Source organism: Eumetopias jubatus, unplaced genomic scaffold (genome assembly GCF_037043125.1).
Source record: "Eumetopias jubatus isolate StellerSeaLion01/CBP00866 unplaced genomic scaffold, mEumJub1_p1.0 scaffold_4, whole genome shotgun sequence".
In the NCBI taxonomy this organism is placed as follows: Eukaryota; Metazoa; Chordata; class Mammalia; order Carnivora; family Otariidae; genus Eumetopias; species Eumetopias jubatus.
Window position 1 is genome coordinate 77,026,115 of NW_028274810.1, and position 18,129 is coordinate 77,044,243.

The 18,129-nt window shown below is 41.8% G+C and overlaps 1 protein-coding gene across 1 annotated transcript; it reads right to left on the bottom strand.

Moving 5' to 3' along the window:
• Positions 1–11,472: 11,472 nt before the first annotated feature.
• Positions 11,473–17,139, bottom strand: NDUFS5 (NADH:ubiquinone oxidoreductase subunit S5). Its single transcript, XM_028123200.2, has 3 exons — positions 17,031–17,139; positions 15,270–15,487; positions 11,473–11,700 (listed from the first exon to the last, which is right to left on the bottom strand). Exons 2-3 carry the CDS (start codon positions 15,483–15,485, stop codon positions 11,596–11,598), a joined length of 321 nt encoding a protein of 106 aa, XP_027979001.1. The 5' UTR covers positions 15,486–15,487; positions 17,031–17,139; the 3' UTR covers positions 11,473–11,595.
• Positions 17,140–18,129: the final 990 nt, after the last annotated feature.

Here is an 18,129-nt window from a genome sequence, read left to right on the forward strand (position 1 = left end):
AGAGAGAGAGAAGAGAGAGCACAAGCAGGGGGAGTGGCAGGCAGAGGGAGAAGCAGGCTCCTGGCCGAGCAGGGAGCCCGATGCAGGACTCAATCCCAGGACCCCAGGATCATGACCCGAGCGAAGGCAGATGCTTAACCGACTGAGCCACACAGGTGCCCTGGCTTGCCTCTTTGTTTTTAATACTGTCTTCTGATGAACAGAAGTTTTAATTTAATGAAATCCAATTTATCAATTTTTCTTAATGGTTAGTGGCTTCTGTGTTCTTTGTAAGATATCTTTGCCAACCTAAGATCATATATATACTCTCTTACACTTTCTAGAACTGTACTACTGGTAAATTCACTGATTCTTCTGTCATTTGGATACTGAGCCCATCCAGTGAGTTCCACTTTTCAGCTCAATAATTTCAGATTGGTTTCCATGTTTTTCTACTTGCTGAGATTTTTATTTTGTTTCAAGAGTTTGTAATTGCTCATTGAAGTATTTTTATGATGACTGCTTTAAAATCTTTGTCAGATAATTCCAACATCTGAATTATCTTTGTGTTGGCATCTGTTGATTCTGTTTCTTATTCAAGTTCCTAGTTCTTGGCATGATGAGTGATTTTCTACTGAAACCTGGACATTTTGTGTATTAGGTTACGAGACTCTGGATCCTACTTAAATCTATTTTAGCTGGCAGTCACACTATTTCATTTAGTGCCCAGGTCCTGGCTTAATTTTGAGAGCTGTCATTCCAAAGATAATTTAGTTTTCAGAGTGCCTGCAGTGCTATTCTGTTCTGCTTCGTGTGCTACCAGAGACCAGTCTGAAAACCTGCATGGTATGCCACACCGTAATTCGGTTCCCAAATATTTGCCATACAAATTATATCCATTTTGACCTGTGGGTCATTCTGGGGTCCGCCTAGGACTTCATATATAGTTTTTTTTTAATAATGTATTTATTTATTTGAGAGTACACACAGGCAGGAGGAGTGGCAGAGGGAAAGGGAGAAGCAGGCTCCCCGCTGAGCAGGTAGCCCGATGCGGGCGAGATCCCAGGACCCTGGGACCACGACCACAGCCAAAGGCAGACACCCAACCGACTGAGCCACCCAGGCACTCCTCACATGTGTTTTAAAGAACCTCTTTCATCAGTTTCCTCATCTCCAAAATCCTCCTCTGCATGGATGAGGGTTACCTCACTGCTGCTGGTTGGGTGGTGGGGGTAGCTGTCAAAGTCCAAGGCATCTTGCTTCTTCAAAGTGAGCGAGGGAGGAGAATGAGTGAGGGAGAGAGAGAGCCAGCAAGGTGGAAGTAACAGTAACAGGATGCATAGGCATCCTATACGTATTTTGAAGATTTCTCCCAATCTTGGCTTGCCTATTCATTTCTTTTTTTTTTTTTTAAGATTTTATTTATTTGACAGAGAGAGAGAAGAGAGAGCACAAGCAGGGGGAGTGGCAGGCAGAGGGAGAAGCAGGCTCCTGGCCGAGCAGGGAGCCCGATGCAGGACTCAATCCCAGGGACCCCAGGATCATGACCCAAGTCACTTTGTGACTTCTGTTAGAAACAAGTCACAAAGTCAGGCTTACACACCATAAAAGGGGATTATATCAGGGGATGGGGATCACTGGGAGTCATTTTATTTATTTATTTGTTTGTTTTTAAAGATTTTATTTATTTGACAGAGAGAGACAGAGCGAGAGAGGGAACACAAGCAGTGGGAGTGGAGGAGGGAGAAGCAATCTTCCCGCAGAGCAGGGAGCCCGATGCGGGGCTCGATCCCAGGACCCCGGGACCATGACCTGAGCAGAAGGCAGACGCTTAACGACTGAGCCATCCAGGCGCCCCACTGAGAGTCATTTTAGAAGCAGCCTACCACAGTTGTCTTTAGTTTTTTTCATAATTTTGTAGTTTTCAGAGACATTAAGAGAAGCAGAAAATCTACCTTTTACATTTACTCATGTATTTACCATTTCTTAAGTATTAATCTGGTTGGGTTTAAGTATACCACTTTGCTACTTGTCTCCTACCTATTTCACCTGTTTTTTTTTTTTAATGTTTTATTTATTTATTCATGAGAGTCAGAGAGAGAGAGAGAGAGAGGCAGAGGCAGAGAGAGAAGCAGGCTCCCCACCTAGCAGGGAGCCCGATGCGGGACTCGATCCCAGGACCCTGGGATCATGACCTGAGCCGAAGGCAGACGCTTAACCATCTGAGCCACCCAGGCGCCCCTATTTCACCTGTTTTTTGTTCCTGTTCCTTTTTTCTTGCCTTCTTTTAGGTTAATCCTGTACATACAGTGAAATACACAGCTCTTAAGTGTACAGTTTCATGAGTTCTAATGATTGTGTACATCCATGTAATCACTACAATCAAGATAAAGAACCTTTCCACCACCCTCAAAAGTTCTCTTGTCCTCTCCCATTCAATCCCCATCCAATTGTCCCTCATAGGCAATTACTGCTTTGTTTGCTATTACTAGAGATTACTTTGGTCTTGAAATTCCTATGAATGGAATCATACAATATATAGTCTCTTGTGTCTGACTTCTTTCATGTAACCTGCTTTTGAAATTCCTTCTATTGGCTTTTTTGCTATCTTTCTTTGTATTAAAACTCTTTGATTGATCTTCAGTGTCACTGAACCTTTCTCTTAGTGTCTCTGATTTGTTGTTAAGCCCATCTAGTGAATTTTTCATTTTAAGATTTTTTAAAATTTATCCATTGAGAGAGGAGGGGGAGAGGGAAAGGGAGACAATCTCAAGAAGACTCCATGCTGAGCAAAGAGCCCAACGTGGGGCTCGATCTCATGATCCTGAGATCATGACCTGAGCCGAAATCAAGAGTTGGTTGCTCAATCAACTGAGCCACTCAGGCACCCCTCGTGAATTTTTCATTTTAGATGTGGTAGTTTTCGCAGTTCTAAAATTTCATTTGCTTTCTTCCATGTTTTCATTTCTCTTCTAAGATACTCTACCTCTTCCTCTATTATAGTACATGAGCATATTTTTTAAAAGATCTATTTATAGCAAGAGGGGGAGGGGCTGAAGGAGATGGAGAGAGAGAAGCTCAAGCAGACTCCCTGCTGAGGAGGGAGCCCAACACAGGGCTCGATCTCACCCTGAGATCATTATCTGAACCAAAATCAAGAGTCAGCTGCTTAACCGACTAAGCCACCCAGGCACCCCATGAACATATTTTTAATAGATGCTTTTAAGTCCTTGTCTGCTAATTGAACTTCTGAATCATCTTGGGGTCTATTTCTGTTGACTGCTTTTTCCCTTTACTATGCGTCACATTTCCTGTTTATAGTATACATGTCTACTGTATACTGAATATTGTGAGTGATAAAAGTAGTACTCTGGCTTCTGTTATTATCTTCTCAAGAGTGTTGATTTTATTCTGTCAGGTAGCCATATTACTGGCTGATCTCTTTGGACTTGTGGAAATTTAATTTTATCCAATGTCAAAAATTGTCAAAAAATCAATCGACCAATAGATATATGGGTTTATTTCTGGACTCTCATTTCTTTTCCAGTGTTCTATATATGTCTACATTTATGCCAGTATTACACTACCTTACTATTGCTTTGTAGTATTTTTGAAATTAGGAAGTGAGAGCCCTCCTCTTTGTTCTTCACTTTCAAGATTGCTTTGGCAATTCTGGGTCCCTTATAATTCCATATGAATTTTAAGATCCAGTTTGTCAATTTCTACAAAGAAGCTAGCTGGGATTCTGATAAGGATTATGTGAAATCTGTAGATCAATTTGGGAACTAATGCCATCCTCACAATAGTATCTTCTGATCCATGAACATGGTGTCTTTCCATTTTACAGATTTTCTTTAATTTTTTTGCCAATGTTTTAAGAGTTAAGTTTTACACTTTTGCTAAATTTATTCCTAAGTGTTTTATTCTTTTCAGGGAGTAGGGAGCCCAATGTGGTGCTCGATCCCAGGATCCTGAGATCATGACCTGAGCCGTGAAGGCAGACGCTTAACCAACTCAGCCACCCAGGCACCCCTGGGTCACATTTTCTCACTTCTTTGCAGGTCTTACAACTTGGTAGTGTATTTCAGATACTGTATATTAAAGAAACAATAAAAAAGAAATAAACATAGTAAGAACTAATAAAATATACTTGTTTTTTAGAAACCCTTTCTCTAACCATCAGAGGGACTCATCATTCAGATTGGTCTTAGAGTAGGGTCAGGGCTGAGTTGCAGCTTTAAATTGATTTCACCTATGATTAACCCAACTCCCAACCTTCCTAGATGTTGTCTTTTTGATACTGTCAGAATTTGAGCTGGGAAGAATTTGAGTTGGCTGCTCTTCTAGATATTCTTGATTCACCTTTGGAGTCAACTCTGACAGGATCCCAAAATGTAATCACCACCAAGAATGTACACAGCTACATTATTTATATGTAGGGGAAGGCAGCAGGAGTGAAGGCTGAATTGTTGAAATCAGGCACTTTGTTGGGTCTGAGGTTCTTCCAGGTCCCAAGGCGTCTTCCCCTTCCAAAGGGTCATCTTAGATCCAGCTGATTTCCCCTTAACCCTGCAATATCTCTCTACTCATACCCACACCAGGCGCCCACCACCTGCTCCCCAGACTGGAAGCTGACCAGTTCTGTCACCTATATATATTTTTCTGGAGTTCAGTTCAAGGCTTCCTTGCATATACCATTTTTTATTAGCAAATGGAAAAGTTTGAATTATTTTGTCTAGATTTTTATCACATTAGCAAAAGATAATCTAGAAGTGGAATTTAGATTTAGATTCAAATTTTACTTCTAGGGCACCTGGGTGGCTCAGTTGGTTAAGCATCTGCCTTCGCCTCAGGTCATGATCCTGGGGTCCTGGGGTCAGAGCCCTGTATCGGGCTTCCTGCTCAGTGGGGAGTCTGCTTCTCCCACTCCCTCTGCCCCTCCCCTTGCCTGTGCTCTCTCGCTCGCTCTCTCTCTCTCAAATAACTTAAAAAATTCTGCTTCTAATACTTAGATGTTTGATACTACCTGTTACTTCACTCTTCTAAGCCTGTTTCCTAAGATGTAAAATGAGGCAACTTTGATGTACTTGCTATTCAGTGGGGCCTCTTTTTATTGCCAAGTGACAAAAATCCAACTGGCATTGGTTTAGGGAAAAGGGAATTTATTGGCTCATACAACTTCAAAGTCAAAGGACAGGACTAGTTTTATAAAAGCTGCCGAAGAAGCTCATGTTACCAGACAGCAGTTTTTCTGAATGACTGTTCCTTTTCATCTACTGAATATATACCTTTGTATTTCTCCTGTTAGTAAGAGGGTTGCTTAATCAAATGAATAAAACATGTCTACAGCACCTGTAGAACTTAAACTTCCTCTGCACTGAATCCAGAGGAAACATCATTCCTCTCTTCTAGGATTCTAAGCAAGTCTCATTCATTGGCTCCAATTGGGTCATGTGCCTGATTTGGAACATTCTTGAAAATACAGTTAAGGGAAGAAAGCAAAATGCAGAAATGATGTGCATAATTTGTTACCATTTGTTTAAAAAAGGGCAAAGAAAATGTGTGTGTGTGTGTGTGTATAGGCAGAGTATCTCTAGGATACTCAAAATACTGGTTGCCTTTGGGTAGGGGTACTATATTACTGGGCAAGATTTTTCATTATATATGTTTTATACCTTTTGAATTCTGAACCACATCAGTTACCTATTCAAAAAAATTAAGTGAAAAACATAGTTGCCAAAGCACTCAGTGGTTTCCCTTGTGTGCTGAGTTGCAGCACTCAGGGTCAAAAAGCATAGCCAGGGGCGCCTGGGTGGCTCAGTCGTTAAGTGTCTGCCTTCGGCTCGGGTCATGGTCCCAGGGACCTAGGATCGAGCCCCACATCGGGCTCCCTGCTCAGTGGGAAGCCTGCTTCTCCCTCTCCCACTCCCGCTGCTTGTGTTTCCTCTCTCGCTGTCTCTCTCTGTCAAGTAAATAAATAAAATCTTGAAAAAAAAAAAAAAAGCATAGGCCAAAGGGGTTTTGAGTCCCACTTACCAAAGAGCAGGAAAGGAAGGGGCAAGGACAACAAATAATGCTGTTTTGAGGGAGCAAGTAACTTGCCCTCTGTTTAATCATCAATTGCAAAGAACCTCACAGCTTTGTCCCTCCTGCCTCCCAAACTCAGTTCCGCACCAACCTAGTTGACCAAAAAGACACAGTCCTGGGGCACCTGGGTGGCTCAACCGCTGGTTCAGTGTCCGACTTCGGCTCAGGTCATGATCCCAGGGTCCTGGGATGGAGCCGGTGTCCGCCCAGCTCCCAGTGGGGAGTCTGCTTGTCCCTCTCCCTCGGTCCCTGTCGTGCTTGCTCTCTCAAACAAACAAACTCTTAATTAAAAAAAGATACAGTCCTATTTGTTCTTACTCAAACTGCTTAAAGAACAGGAGTCTCGGAGCTGGCTCCTTGCTTTCATCAGTTCATTAAAAAAAAAAAAAAGTTCTCAAAAAAGCAATACCAAACAGAAATTTGACCAAACATACAAAGCCAAAGGCGAGGTTGCTTGTCCAAAAGCTCTTTATGGGTATTTGATAGAAATGAAAGCTTTTATATTCTGTAAAGACATGAAGGCAATGCTTTCCAACAAACACAATTAAGTATTCTCTGCCACTCATTTTTTACTTTCAGGTAAATACAATCTAATGGAATTTGGTTTCCTTTCATTCTACAACCAAGAGCTCAGAAATAAAACCGATCTTTGAATGAAAGGGCAGGTACCCACTTTAAGCCTTGATTAATAATCTGCTTTCTTCTCTGGCATTTCCAATTGGCCTCCGATTTTCCAAAAGTATATATGCATGGAATCCCATTTTGGACTTAAAAAACTCAGAAAAGCTTATGTGCACAGAGCACAATGAAACCACCTAACACAGGACAGACACACACAGCATGGGATCTTGCTGGAAGGACTCGAGATTGTTTCTCCATTGTGACTGATTAGTGAGTAGTTTAAGAAAATGATGCTTGAATTGCACTACTGGGTATTTACCCCAAAGATACAAATGTAGGGATCTGAAGGGGTACGTGCACCCCAATGTTTATAGCAGCAATGTCCACAATAGCCAAACTGTGGAAAGAGCCAAGATGTCCATCGACAGATGAATGGATAAAGAAGATGTGGTATATATACACTATGGAATATCATGCAGCCATCAAAAGGAATGAGATCTTGCCTTTGCAACGATGTGGATGGAACTGGAGGGTGTTATGCTGAGTGAAATAAGTCAATCAGAGAAAGACATGTATCATATGACCTCACTGATATGAGGAATTCTTAATCTCAGGAAACAAACTGAGGGTTGCTGGAGTGGTGGGGGGTGGGAGGGATGGGGTGGCTGGGTGATAAGACATTGGGGAGGGTATGTGCTATGGTGAGCGCTGTGAAGTGTGCAAGACTGATGAATCACAGGTCTGTACTTCTGAAACAAATAATGCAATGTATGTTAAGAAAAAAAAAAGAAGATAGCAGGAGGGGAAGAATGAAGAGGAGTAAGTCGGAGGGGGAGACGAACCATGAGACGATGGACTCTGAAAAACAAACTGAGGGTTCTAGAGGGGAGGAGGGTGGGGGGATGGGTTAGCCTGGTGATGGGTATTAAAGAGGGCACGTTCTGCGTGGAGCACTGGGTGTTATGCACAAACAATGAATCATGGAACACTACATCAAGAACTAATGATGTAATGTATGGTGATTAACATAACAATAAAAAAAAAAAAAAGAAAATGCTGCTTGGGGGCACCTGGGTGGCTTAGTTGTTAAGCGTCTGCCTTCGGCTCAGGTAATGATCCCAGGATCCTAGGATCAAGCCCCACGTTGGTCTCCCTGCTCCGCGGGGAGCCTGCTTCTCCCTCTCCCACTCCCCCTGCTTGTGTTCCCTATCTCGCTGTGTCTCTCTCTGTCAAATAAATAAATAAAATCTTAAAAAAAAAAAAAAAAGAAAAGAAAATGCTGCTTGGATAAAGATTTGCCCTATCACACAAAGAATAAGCAGGATCTTGCTCAAACGTCGAATCCCTTCCTTCCAGTTTTCAGACTACAGTGCAATATACTTTCTCTTTTGAGGAGAATCTTATATTCAAGCCCTACAGCTGATTATTTTTAACTCAAAATGCTGCAAGACTAATAATGAACAATACAAAAAGGAGATTACAATACCAATTCCACTTAAAGTAGCATTAAAAAAAAACCCCAGGGGCACTGGCTGGCTCAACTGGTAGAGCATGAGACTCTTGATCCCAGGGTTGTTAGCTCTACACATTGGGTGTAGAGATCACTAAAAAATGAACTTTAAAAAAAATTTAAAAATTGACAGCTGCATGTATTGAAAAAACAAAACCCACCAAACTTAGGAATTAACTTAACCAAGGAGGTGAAAGACTTATACAATGGAAATTATGAAATACTGCTAAAAGAAACTAAAGAAGACATAAACACAGAAAGACATCCTATGTTCATGGATTGAAAGATTTATTGTTGTTGTCAATATTACCCAAAGCAAGCTACGGATTTAATACAAGCCCTATCAAAATCCCAGTATGTTTTGCAAAATAGAAAAACCCATCCTAAAATTCATACAGAATCTCAAGGGACCCTGAAGAGCCAAAACAATCCTGAAAAACAAGAACAAAGCTGAAGACTCACTCCTCCTGATCTTAAAAACTTATTAAAAGGCAACAGTAATCAAAACAGTGTGGTAGTGGCAGAAAGACAGACATGGACAGAAATGAGCAGAATCCAGAAATAAACCCTTGCACATATAACCAAATGACTTCTGACAAGGGTGTCAAGACCATTCACTAGGGAAAAGAGTCTCCAACAAATGCTGGAAAATCTGGATATCACAAGCAAAAGAATGAAGTTGGACACTTATGTAACACCATATACAAAAATTAACTCAAAATGGATCCAGGACCTAAATATAAGACCTAAAACTATAAAATTGAAAAGAAAACAGGGGGAAAGCTTCCTAGCACTGGATTTGAAATGATTACTTGGATAGGACATCGAAAGCAACAAAGAAAAACAAATTAGGCTTTGTGAAAAATTTAAAACTTGGTGCATCAAGACATTATCAGCAGAGTAAACTTACAAACTGAAAATATTTGCAAATCACATATCTGATAAGGAATCAATATCCCAAATATACAGAGAACTTCTAAAACTCAAAAAAAGACTCAATTAAAAAATGGGCAAAGGACCTGAATAGACATTTATCCAAAGAAGATACATAAATGACCAATAAGCCCATGAAAAGATTCAACATCGCTAATCACTACAAAATGTAAAATCAAAACTACAATGAGGGGCACCTGGGTAGCTCAGTCAGTGACTCATCTGCCTTTGGCTGAGGTCATGATCCCAGGGTCCTGGAATCTGGCCCCGTGTTGGGTCCCCTGCTCAGTGGGGTGTCCGCTTCTCCCTCTGCCTCTCCCACCCACCCCCACTTGTGCTCTCAAATAAAATCTTAAAAAAAACCCAAAAACTACAATGAGATACCACCTCATGTCTATTAGATAGCTACTAACAAAAAAAGAAACCCAGAAAATAACAAGTGTTGGTGAGGATATGGAGACTGGAACACTTGTGTGCTGTTGGTGGGAATGTAAAAAATGATGCAGCCACTATGGAAAATATGGCAGTTCCTCAAACTATTAAAAATAAAATTACCTTATAATCCAGCAATTACACTTCTGGGTATATATTCATAAAAACTGGAAACAGGGTCTTAAAGAGATTATCTGTACACCCATATTCATAGCAGCATTATTCACAAAAGCTAAAACATGGAAGCAACTGTGTCCACCAACAGATAAACAGATAAGCAAAATGTGGTATACACACAATGGAATATTATTCAGCCTTAAAAAGGAAAGAAATTCTGCAATATGCTATTGGGTGAACCTTGAGAATACTATGCTAAGTGAAATAAACCAGTCACAAAAAGACAAATACTATGTGATTCCACTTACGTGAAGTAGAATAACCAAAATCTCTAATAGAAAGTAGAATAGGGGTTGCCAGGGGCTGCGGGGGGGAAGGAAGAGTAGGGCGTTACTGTAGGGGGCATTAAAGAGCTTCAGTTTTGCAAGATGAAAAGCGTTCTCCAGATGGATGGTGGTGATGGTTGTACAACAATGTGAATATACTTAATATCAATGACCTGTATACTTAAAAGGGGTTAATGGGAAAAAGTGGTTGAGATGGTAAACTTTGTGTTATGTATATTTTACCACACACAAAGTTGGAAAGAATTCTAAAAGATCTGAGGTCTTAATTGTATTCTTAACACTTATATTTTTTTTTAGATTTTATTTATTTGACAGAGAGAGAGAGATAGGGAGAGCAGGAACGTAAGGAGGGGGAGCGGGAGAAGCAGGCTTCCCGCTGAGCAGGGAGCCCGATGCGGGGCTCGATCCCAATCAGGACCTGAGCCGAAGGCAGACACTTAAACGACTGAGCCACCCAGGCGCCCCCTAACACTTACATTTTTAAGGTTCATACCTCCCTTCTACAACTGGATTTTTCTTTTAAAAACCATTTCTAGGGGCACCTGGAATTGAGTTCTGCGTTGAGTTCTCTGCTTGGCAGGGAGTCTGCTTATCCCTCCCCTCTGCCCCACTGCTCGTGTTCTGTCTCAAATAAATAAATAAAATCTTAAAAAAAAAAAAAACATTCCTAGGGACACCTGGGTGGCTCAGTCAGTTAAGCATCTGCCTTCAGCTCAGGTCATAATCCCAGTATCCTGGGATCAAGTCCCACATAGGGCTCCTTGCTCAGTGGGGCGCCTGCTTCTCCCTCTGCCGGCCATTCCCCCTGCTTGTGTTCTAACAAATAAATGAATAAAATCTTAAAAAAACAAACAAAACATTCCTAAATACGTCAATTAGAGGTACTAATATGCCACTGGTTTAAGATAGTGAATTGAAACTATGGGATTGCTTCAAAATTATCTGAAAATAGGGGCACCTGGGTGGCTCAGTCGTTAAGCGTCTGTCTTCAGCTCAGGTCATGATCCCAGGGTCCTGGGGTCGAGCCCCACATCGGGCTCCCTGCTCCGCGGGAAGCCTGCTTCTCCCTCTCCCACTCCCCCTGCTTAGGTCCCCTCTCTCGCTGTGTCTTGCCTGTCAAATAAATGAAATCTTAAAAAAAAATTATCTGAAAATTAATTAAATAAAAACAAAATTATCTGAACATACATCACCACTCTCTCTACTGCCCCCCAGCCCAAGTCTGTGTTTTATGGGGAATAAACCAGAATGACAGCAGTAAAGAATACTGCAACTTCTTGAACAAGTTAATGTATTTAAAGTACCTTATACATAGTAAGTGTCATTAAATGCTGCTTATTATTACCTACCTGCTAATTTTTAAGGCATAGGTAAAAGCATTTTTCCAAATTTAAAAAAAAAATTACAATCTCATTATAGAAAAGTATGATCCAAGAGAAAATAGAATAAATAGGATAGAGCAATCCTTTATTTTTAGACACTTTCACAAAGAGGTTTTCAGTAAATGAACTTTCCAGTGGAGAGGAGAGAACATGAAAATCAGCCTCCAGCCATCAGCAGCAGCTCTGCTCAGGGCCTAGGATCCTCCTTGCCCAAGTGGTGAGGTGGAGGTGTGTACTTCCCTTCCTTTATTAGTTTATCTCGCTGCCTCCTGATGTCACTCAGACGTTTCATCTGTCAAAGGAAAGAAGTATTTAAACTAGGGGGAAATATGTACCATAAACTTGAGGGCTAGAAAAACAGAATGAAAATTGGTTTCATTTTTAAACTATAGAAGCTATTCATCCCAGAGGTCCTCTGAGACGAAATCCTTCTTTAAAGAAGTAACTTGAAATCACTTCCCAAGCTTTTAATGAATTTCTGGTATGTACAATAATACCTCCTTTAAAAATAATAACTAAAATGTTCCTGTTATATACAGGAATATAGGTATTTACAAAAACAGTAAAAGAGGGGCGCCTGGGTGGCTCAGTCGTTAAGCGTCTGCCTTCAGCTCAGTTCCTGATCCCAGGGTCCTGGGATCGAGCCCCACATCGGGCTCCCTGCTCGGCGGGAAGCCTGCTTCTCCCTCTCCCACTCCCCCTGCTTGTGTTCCCTCTCTCGCTGTGTCTCTCTCTGTCAGATAAATAAATAAAATCTTAAAAAAACAAACAAACAGTAACAGAGATCAAAAACCTTTAAGAGGCATACTTAAATCTTTACAGTATTTAAAGATGATCACCTCACAGCTGAAACACTCCTGACTTCTCTGTGAACCTGGCACTGCTGCTGGTGACTGTTCAGTAGGTATGAAGGAAGCAGAAAGGCCCATGTGAGGCTTCTCCTCACCACACCAAAATAAAGACCTGGTATGTTGCTCAGCTGCTAGTCACTACTGAGCCGAGTTCTGCCTCTTTCTCCCGGTAGGACACTGGTTGTTTCCCAACCAACGAAAGCCATGCTATACAAGATTGTAGGAAAGCTGTAATTCACATGGATTCTGCGACCCAGAAAATACACCCCCTAATCCTGACTGCATTATTCCTTTGCCCAAAACCCAATGGCTTCCCATCTGAGAAAAAAAGCTGAATCCTTCCTTATGACGACTTACTAGGCCTACCTCTGACTTTACGTCTTGTTTTTCTTCCCCTCTGACTTTATGTCTTAATATTTTCCCTCATTCTCTCTGCTCTAGCTCAGGGACCTTTGCACTTGCTCTTCCTCTAACCAGAACATTCTTCCATCACATCCACATGGCTCACTTTAAGTCTCTGCTCAAACATCTTCTAGGGCTGAGCTCTTCTCTGACCACTCTATTTAAAAGAGAAAAAAAAGAGCATCCACTTAGCTCCCACACGCAGTGCTTTCTATCTTTATTTTCCCTGCTGCACTTACCAACACCTAACACACTATTTTTTTTAACTTGTTTGTTAATTTTGACACCCCTTATCCCACATATAAGCTCTGTTAGGGTAGGGACTTTTTCCTGTTTTCTTACTGTATATTCCTAGCACCTACAATAGCTCCTGACATAATAGGTGCTTCAATAATTTTTTTTGGTAAGTTTTCAAAAGCCATGAAGGGTTAGTATATTTAGTAAAAGATCCCATTAATCTTAAAGAATCAGTCAGGATATAACTTCAGTAGAAAAACCTCTAGGTGTTCTAAATAACGATAGAAACATTAGCCATTTTCAAAAGATTGCATTTTTTTAAAATTCCAGTATTGTTAATATAAAATACTGCTTAAACATTTCTCTCTTAAAGAATCTATCCCCCCCAAAAAAATAAAAATGAAGAATCTCCCAATAGAGAACTCATCATGACCGAGCTATTACAACACCTAATGTCAAGTCTGTCTCTGAGGTGTAACAATCCCCTCTTAGTGTTGTAGGTAGAAGCACAGGCTCTGCCTGCACTGCCAGGTTCAAATCCCAGTTCTACTAGCAATATGACCTTAGACAATGGCCTTGATTTTTTTTTTTTTGTCTTGCCCCAAGTTTTTAATTGTATAGTAGAAAAGTTCTGGTAAGGCATCTCCCAGGATTATTGTGTGAAATAAATCCACTACTACAAGCTAAGAACTTAGAACAGTGTTTGATTCTAATTCCCTGATTCACTAGCTTCTTTGCCTAGGGCTAAGTATCTAGTCATTCAGGGTGACCTCTAAAACAGTAACAGACTATTTACAAATTCACAGGAAGAGGAAGTGACTTGAGAGCAACTCCTGGATATCTCCAGATAAGGAAACCGAGACCAAAAAGGGAAGTGACTTGCCGAAGGTCACAAAACCAGCAGTGGCAGAACCAGCCTCAAAACCGAGTTCTCTGCCAAGGTGCACCTGGCTGGCTCAGTCAGTGGAGTGTGTGGCTCTTGATCTCCAGGTTGTGGGTTCGAGCCCCATGTTGGGTGGAGATTACTTAAAAATAAAATCTTAAAAAACAAAACAAAACAAAACAACAAAACCAGCCCTCCTAACTCCCAATCCAATGTTCTCTCTACCTCACCACACTGCTGCCTCCTTTTGGTGTAAATTTTCCATGAAGAGTAGTCTTAATCTCAGTAATGAGTAACTGGGGCCCACAAGAGGACAAGTTAAGACATATTGTGAACTAGTGGGGCCTGAGTGGCTCAGTTGGTTAGATGTCTGCCTTCAGCTCAGGTCATGATCCCAGGGTCCTGGGATCAAGCCCTGCATTGGGCTCCCTGCTCAGCAGGGAGCCTGCTTCTCCCTCTGCCCCTCCCCGCTGCTCATGCTCTTGCTTGCTCTCTCTCTCAAATGAGTAAATAAAAAATCTTAAAAAAAAGACATATTGTGAACTAAATAGCGGGTAGGCGGCTAACTATGGCCCACTTACTGACCCTCCGTAATACTACAATATTACTCACTTAATGACCAATATTCCTGCAGAGATCAATACACAATTATTACCTGATACTCTCTAATTCCTTCCAAGTTTGGTTTCACTTTACCCAAATGCCAATAGCAGATGTTAAAAGATAGGAAATTAAAAAATTTTGATACAAATAACTGTGATAAATTTAACTAAAAATCTAAATTGCCTTCCTGAACTCCAAGGAGTTGGGAGTAATAAAAACATTTCTATTTGTTATATCTGGAGCAGAGAACAGGCAAAATAACAGCCCACACAGAAAGATTTCTTCTCTAAGGGAGAATACAGCCCATATGTTATGCAACTCATTCAACTCTTGAGGAGGCAGACATCACGCTGTTAACATCCTTTTTCCCCTGCCCTTTGGTCAGGCTCACCTAAAGCAATCTCATTAACTCCTCCATCTTCCCCAGAGTAGAAATTAATCCAGAGTTTGTTATACCAGGTTCACTGTAAGAGATCGGCAAGGTTTTAACCTCTTCTCCAATGAGGGTTCAATGAATTTGGAACATTTTCACCCAGAGATGTTCAAGGACAAACATCCAAAGCTGGCTGGTAACTTCTGCTTTATGGCCTACTGCAAATGGGAATACACACACATATGATTTCTAATCTGGTGGCCACAGCAGGGTACAAAGCTGAGGAAAATATGTCAGAAGATGAGGAAGAACGCTGAGGAACAACAGACCCTCCTCAGATCTGAAGGCATTTAACTTCCGTGACATGCTACCTATGTAGAGAAAGTGTTTCACCACAAAAGTTTTGCCAATTTGCATTGAACAAACCATTACCAATGACCAATTAAAAACACTTAAAAGCAGCCCCAAAGAAACAAGGAAATAGTTCAGCTCCCGTCTCCATCACTCCTCACCGTTTTCTGCCGAAGCAGACATTCTACGAAATCATCAAATTCTATCTTGCACTCTTTCTCTGCACGGGTACCACCGATTCCATGCGCACATTCTATCCATTCTTTTTCAAAAGCATGGCATCGACCTGGAATCTTGTGAGGCTGCTCAGCACTTTGGATTGTCATCCAATGATCTAAGTTAAGGCCCAGCCTTTTCTGCACATCAAAGAAAGGCATGGCTGAAATGGAAGATAAAAAAAGAAATAATGCCATAAAAGTGCAATCAAATGAGAAATTTCTAAGGAAAATGAGATAGTTAATTATAAGTATCCCTCTAGAAAGATATTTTATGCTATTCTCCCAAAATATTCTCATTAAATTATTTCATTTGAAAGGTTCCTCTAGTTTATGGTAGATTAGCAGTATCTGTGTTTTCACAAAACCCGAAAAAAAAAAAACCCCAACCCACCAGAACTAAAAAACAATGCATAAAAATCACCTCTGTATTGATAAGGTCATTTTTATAAGGTCATTTTAATCAAAAGTCGGTGTTTATATTTTGCCTCAATAATCCCAATTCTTTGAGACAAATCTGAAGAAATAACTGAAAAGAACAAAAAAGCACAAGCACAAAAACATTTCTTTATATTTTCCTATTTGTCTCAACTCAGATGACACTTCTCCTGTGAAGCCATCCTGAATCTGGTGTCCCTCCTCTGTGTTCACACAGCATCTCAACTTCCCATAGGAGTACTTTGCACGCCCCTGTAATGGATTATTAACTTGAATGTCTCCCTTATTGAACAATGAGTGCTGTGAGGGCAGGGACCAGGTCGGGCCTCAGTAATTGTTAGGGGGTAAAGAAAAAGAATTTCAAGTGTGCAGGAGGGAAATGGATAATTCCAGTACCCGCCTAGTAGCATATGATAGACGTTAGGAAAAACAGATAATAGACACGGTACTTTATACATGGTACCTATATTTTAATGTTAAATGAAAAAAAAAAGGGTCTACAATGTCAAAGAAAAATTGCAAAAGACTGGAAGGAAGCACAAAAAATGTCAGTCATTTATGAGTGGCAGTCTTACAGGTGAACTTAATTTTTATATTTTTCTACCCATTCTTTCGTTTACTGATTAATAACGTTCCAGGCACTGGAATGGGGGAGGGGGGAAGCAGCAGCTACAACGTAAACACTAGAATGGAGACAGACATACAAGGAACTGGGAACCCAATGGACAAGACGGTATGTATAGCTCGAAGGAGTAAGCACCAGCTCGGCCCAGGAGACCTGAAAATGCCTTTAAGATGGGTTGAGTTTGCCAAGTGAAAGTCAGTGGGCAGGGTATTCCAGTAAAGCACAGACCGAGTTACAGCCAGAGGTACTGGGTCTGTCTGCGGGACACCAAGCACCCAGACGTGGCTGGAGCGCAGAGTGCATGTCGGGATGAAGAACGAAAGGAGCTGGAGGTTGGCAGGGCCGCAATCACTCAGCGCCTTGAAAGCCGGGATAAGGTGGGTGGACCTCAGGTTAAGAAATAGAAGGCCAAAGCATGAGTGAGGCAAAAAGCTAAGTTAACCTCGACAGAGAGCCGAGAAAGGTGCGGTCTACAGGCTTCAGTGACATTGGCTGTGGGCGCAGGGGCCTGGGAACGCAGAAAACATGCCCGGAGTTCGGGCCTGGAAGAACGGACACCCAGGAAAGCAAGAGAAAATTCGTTAAAGAAATCTCGGAAGGAAGCTCCTTAGGCTAAACTGCCCGCGGACAAACGCAGCCCCTACCGTCGCGCCGCGGAGGCCTCGTCTCCTTGCTGGCCGCCGCCACCGGGCGATCTGCGAGCGACGCAGAAGCCTGCAGCAAAGGACGCCCGCAGTGCGACGTTTGCAGCGCGACAGCGAAACCCGACCTTCCCTCTGCCGTCGCGCCCGGAAACCATAGAAACCCAGCCCTTCATTCTGCGCCGGCGCAGTCGTCGGCATCAGCCGCTGAAGGTATGGACTTGTAAAGAAACTGACTTCTAGACGATTGCGTTAGACGAGTCCCCGCCGTGCGTGACTGCTGTCTGCTCGCATTGTTCCTAGCACTCTCACGACAGCTCGGATTGGTGAGGGGCTTGACCCAGGCCACAAGAGAAAAAGTAGTGCCTTCCCTACCTCCACCCCTGCCAGTAGTGATAAACTCATGGGGTGTGGACCTACGCTGGGTGGGTTCAAATTCTGGCTCCGCCACTTCGGTGTGATCCTGAGAAAGTGTCTTAACCTCACTATGCCTCAGTTTTCTCAGCTTTGCGCAGTGGCAGTATCGTAGCCAATGAGGTTTATCAGTTTTCTCATCTTAAGTACCTACAGCGTAGGGTTGCTTTGGGGATTAAATGAGATAAATGTAAAACACCGAGGCGGTTCCTGGCACGTGGAAACCTCTCCAAGGCAATCACAGTTCTTTGATATCTCAGCTTCTAAAGTTTGCAGATTCCAGAAAGTCAACAGAGACCATTCCGCTCCTCTGTTTGAGAACATCCAGTGGCTCCCTTTGACTACAGCAGGGCCTCCGAAGTGGCGTGTGTGATATACACTGGGTGTGAGGGAAGAAAATACTCAAATACTTACATTTTTTATCTAATCTTTTTTAATTTCTATTTTTAAAAATTTTTCTTAAGTAAACTCTGTACCCAACATAGGACTCGAACTCAAGACCCTGAGATCAAGAGTTGGAATGCTCCAGCTACTGAGGCAGCCAGGTGCCCCTTTAATTTCTATTTCCTGGTGTAAATGTTTATGAAGTATGTAACATTACTATAGTTGTACATATAAGTAACTTATAAAAATATTTATTATTATATATATTATTTGGTGGCTCAGTCGTTGGGCGTCTGCCTTCGGC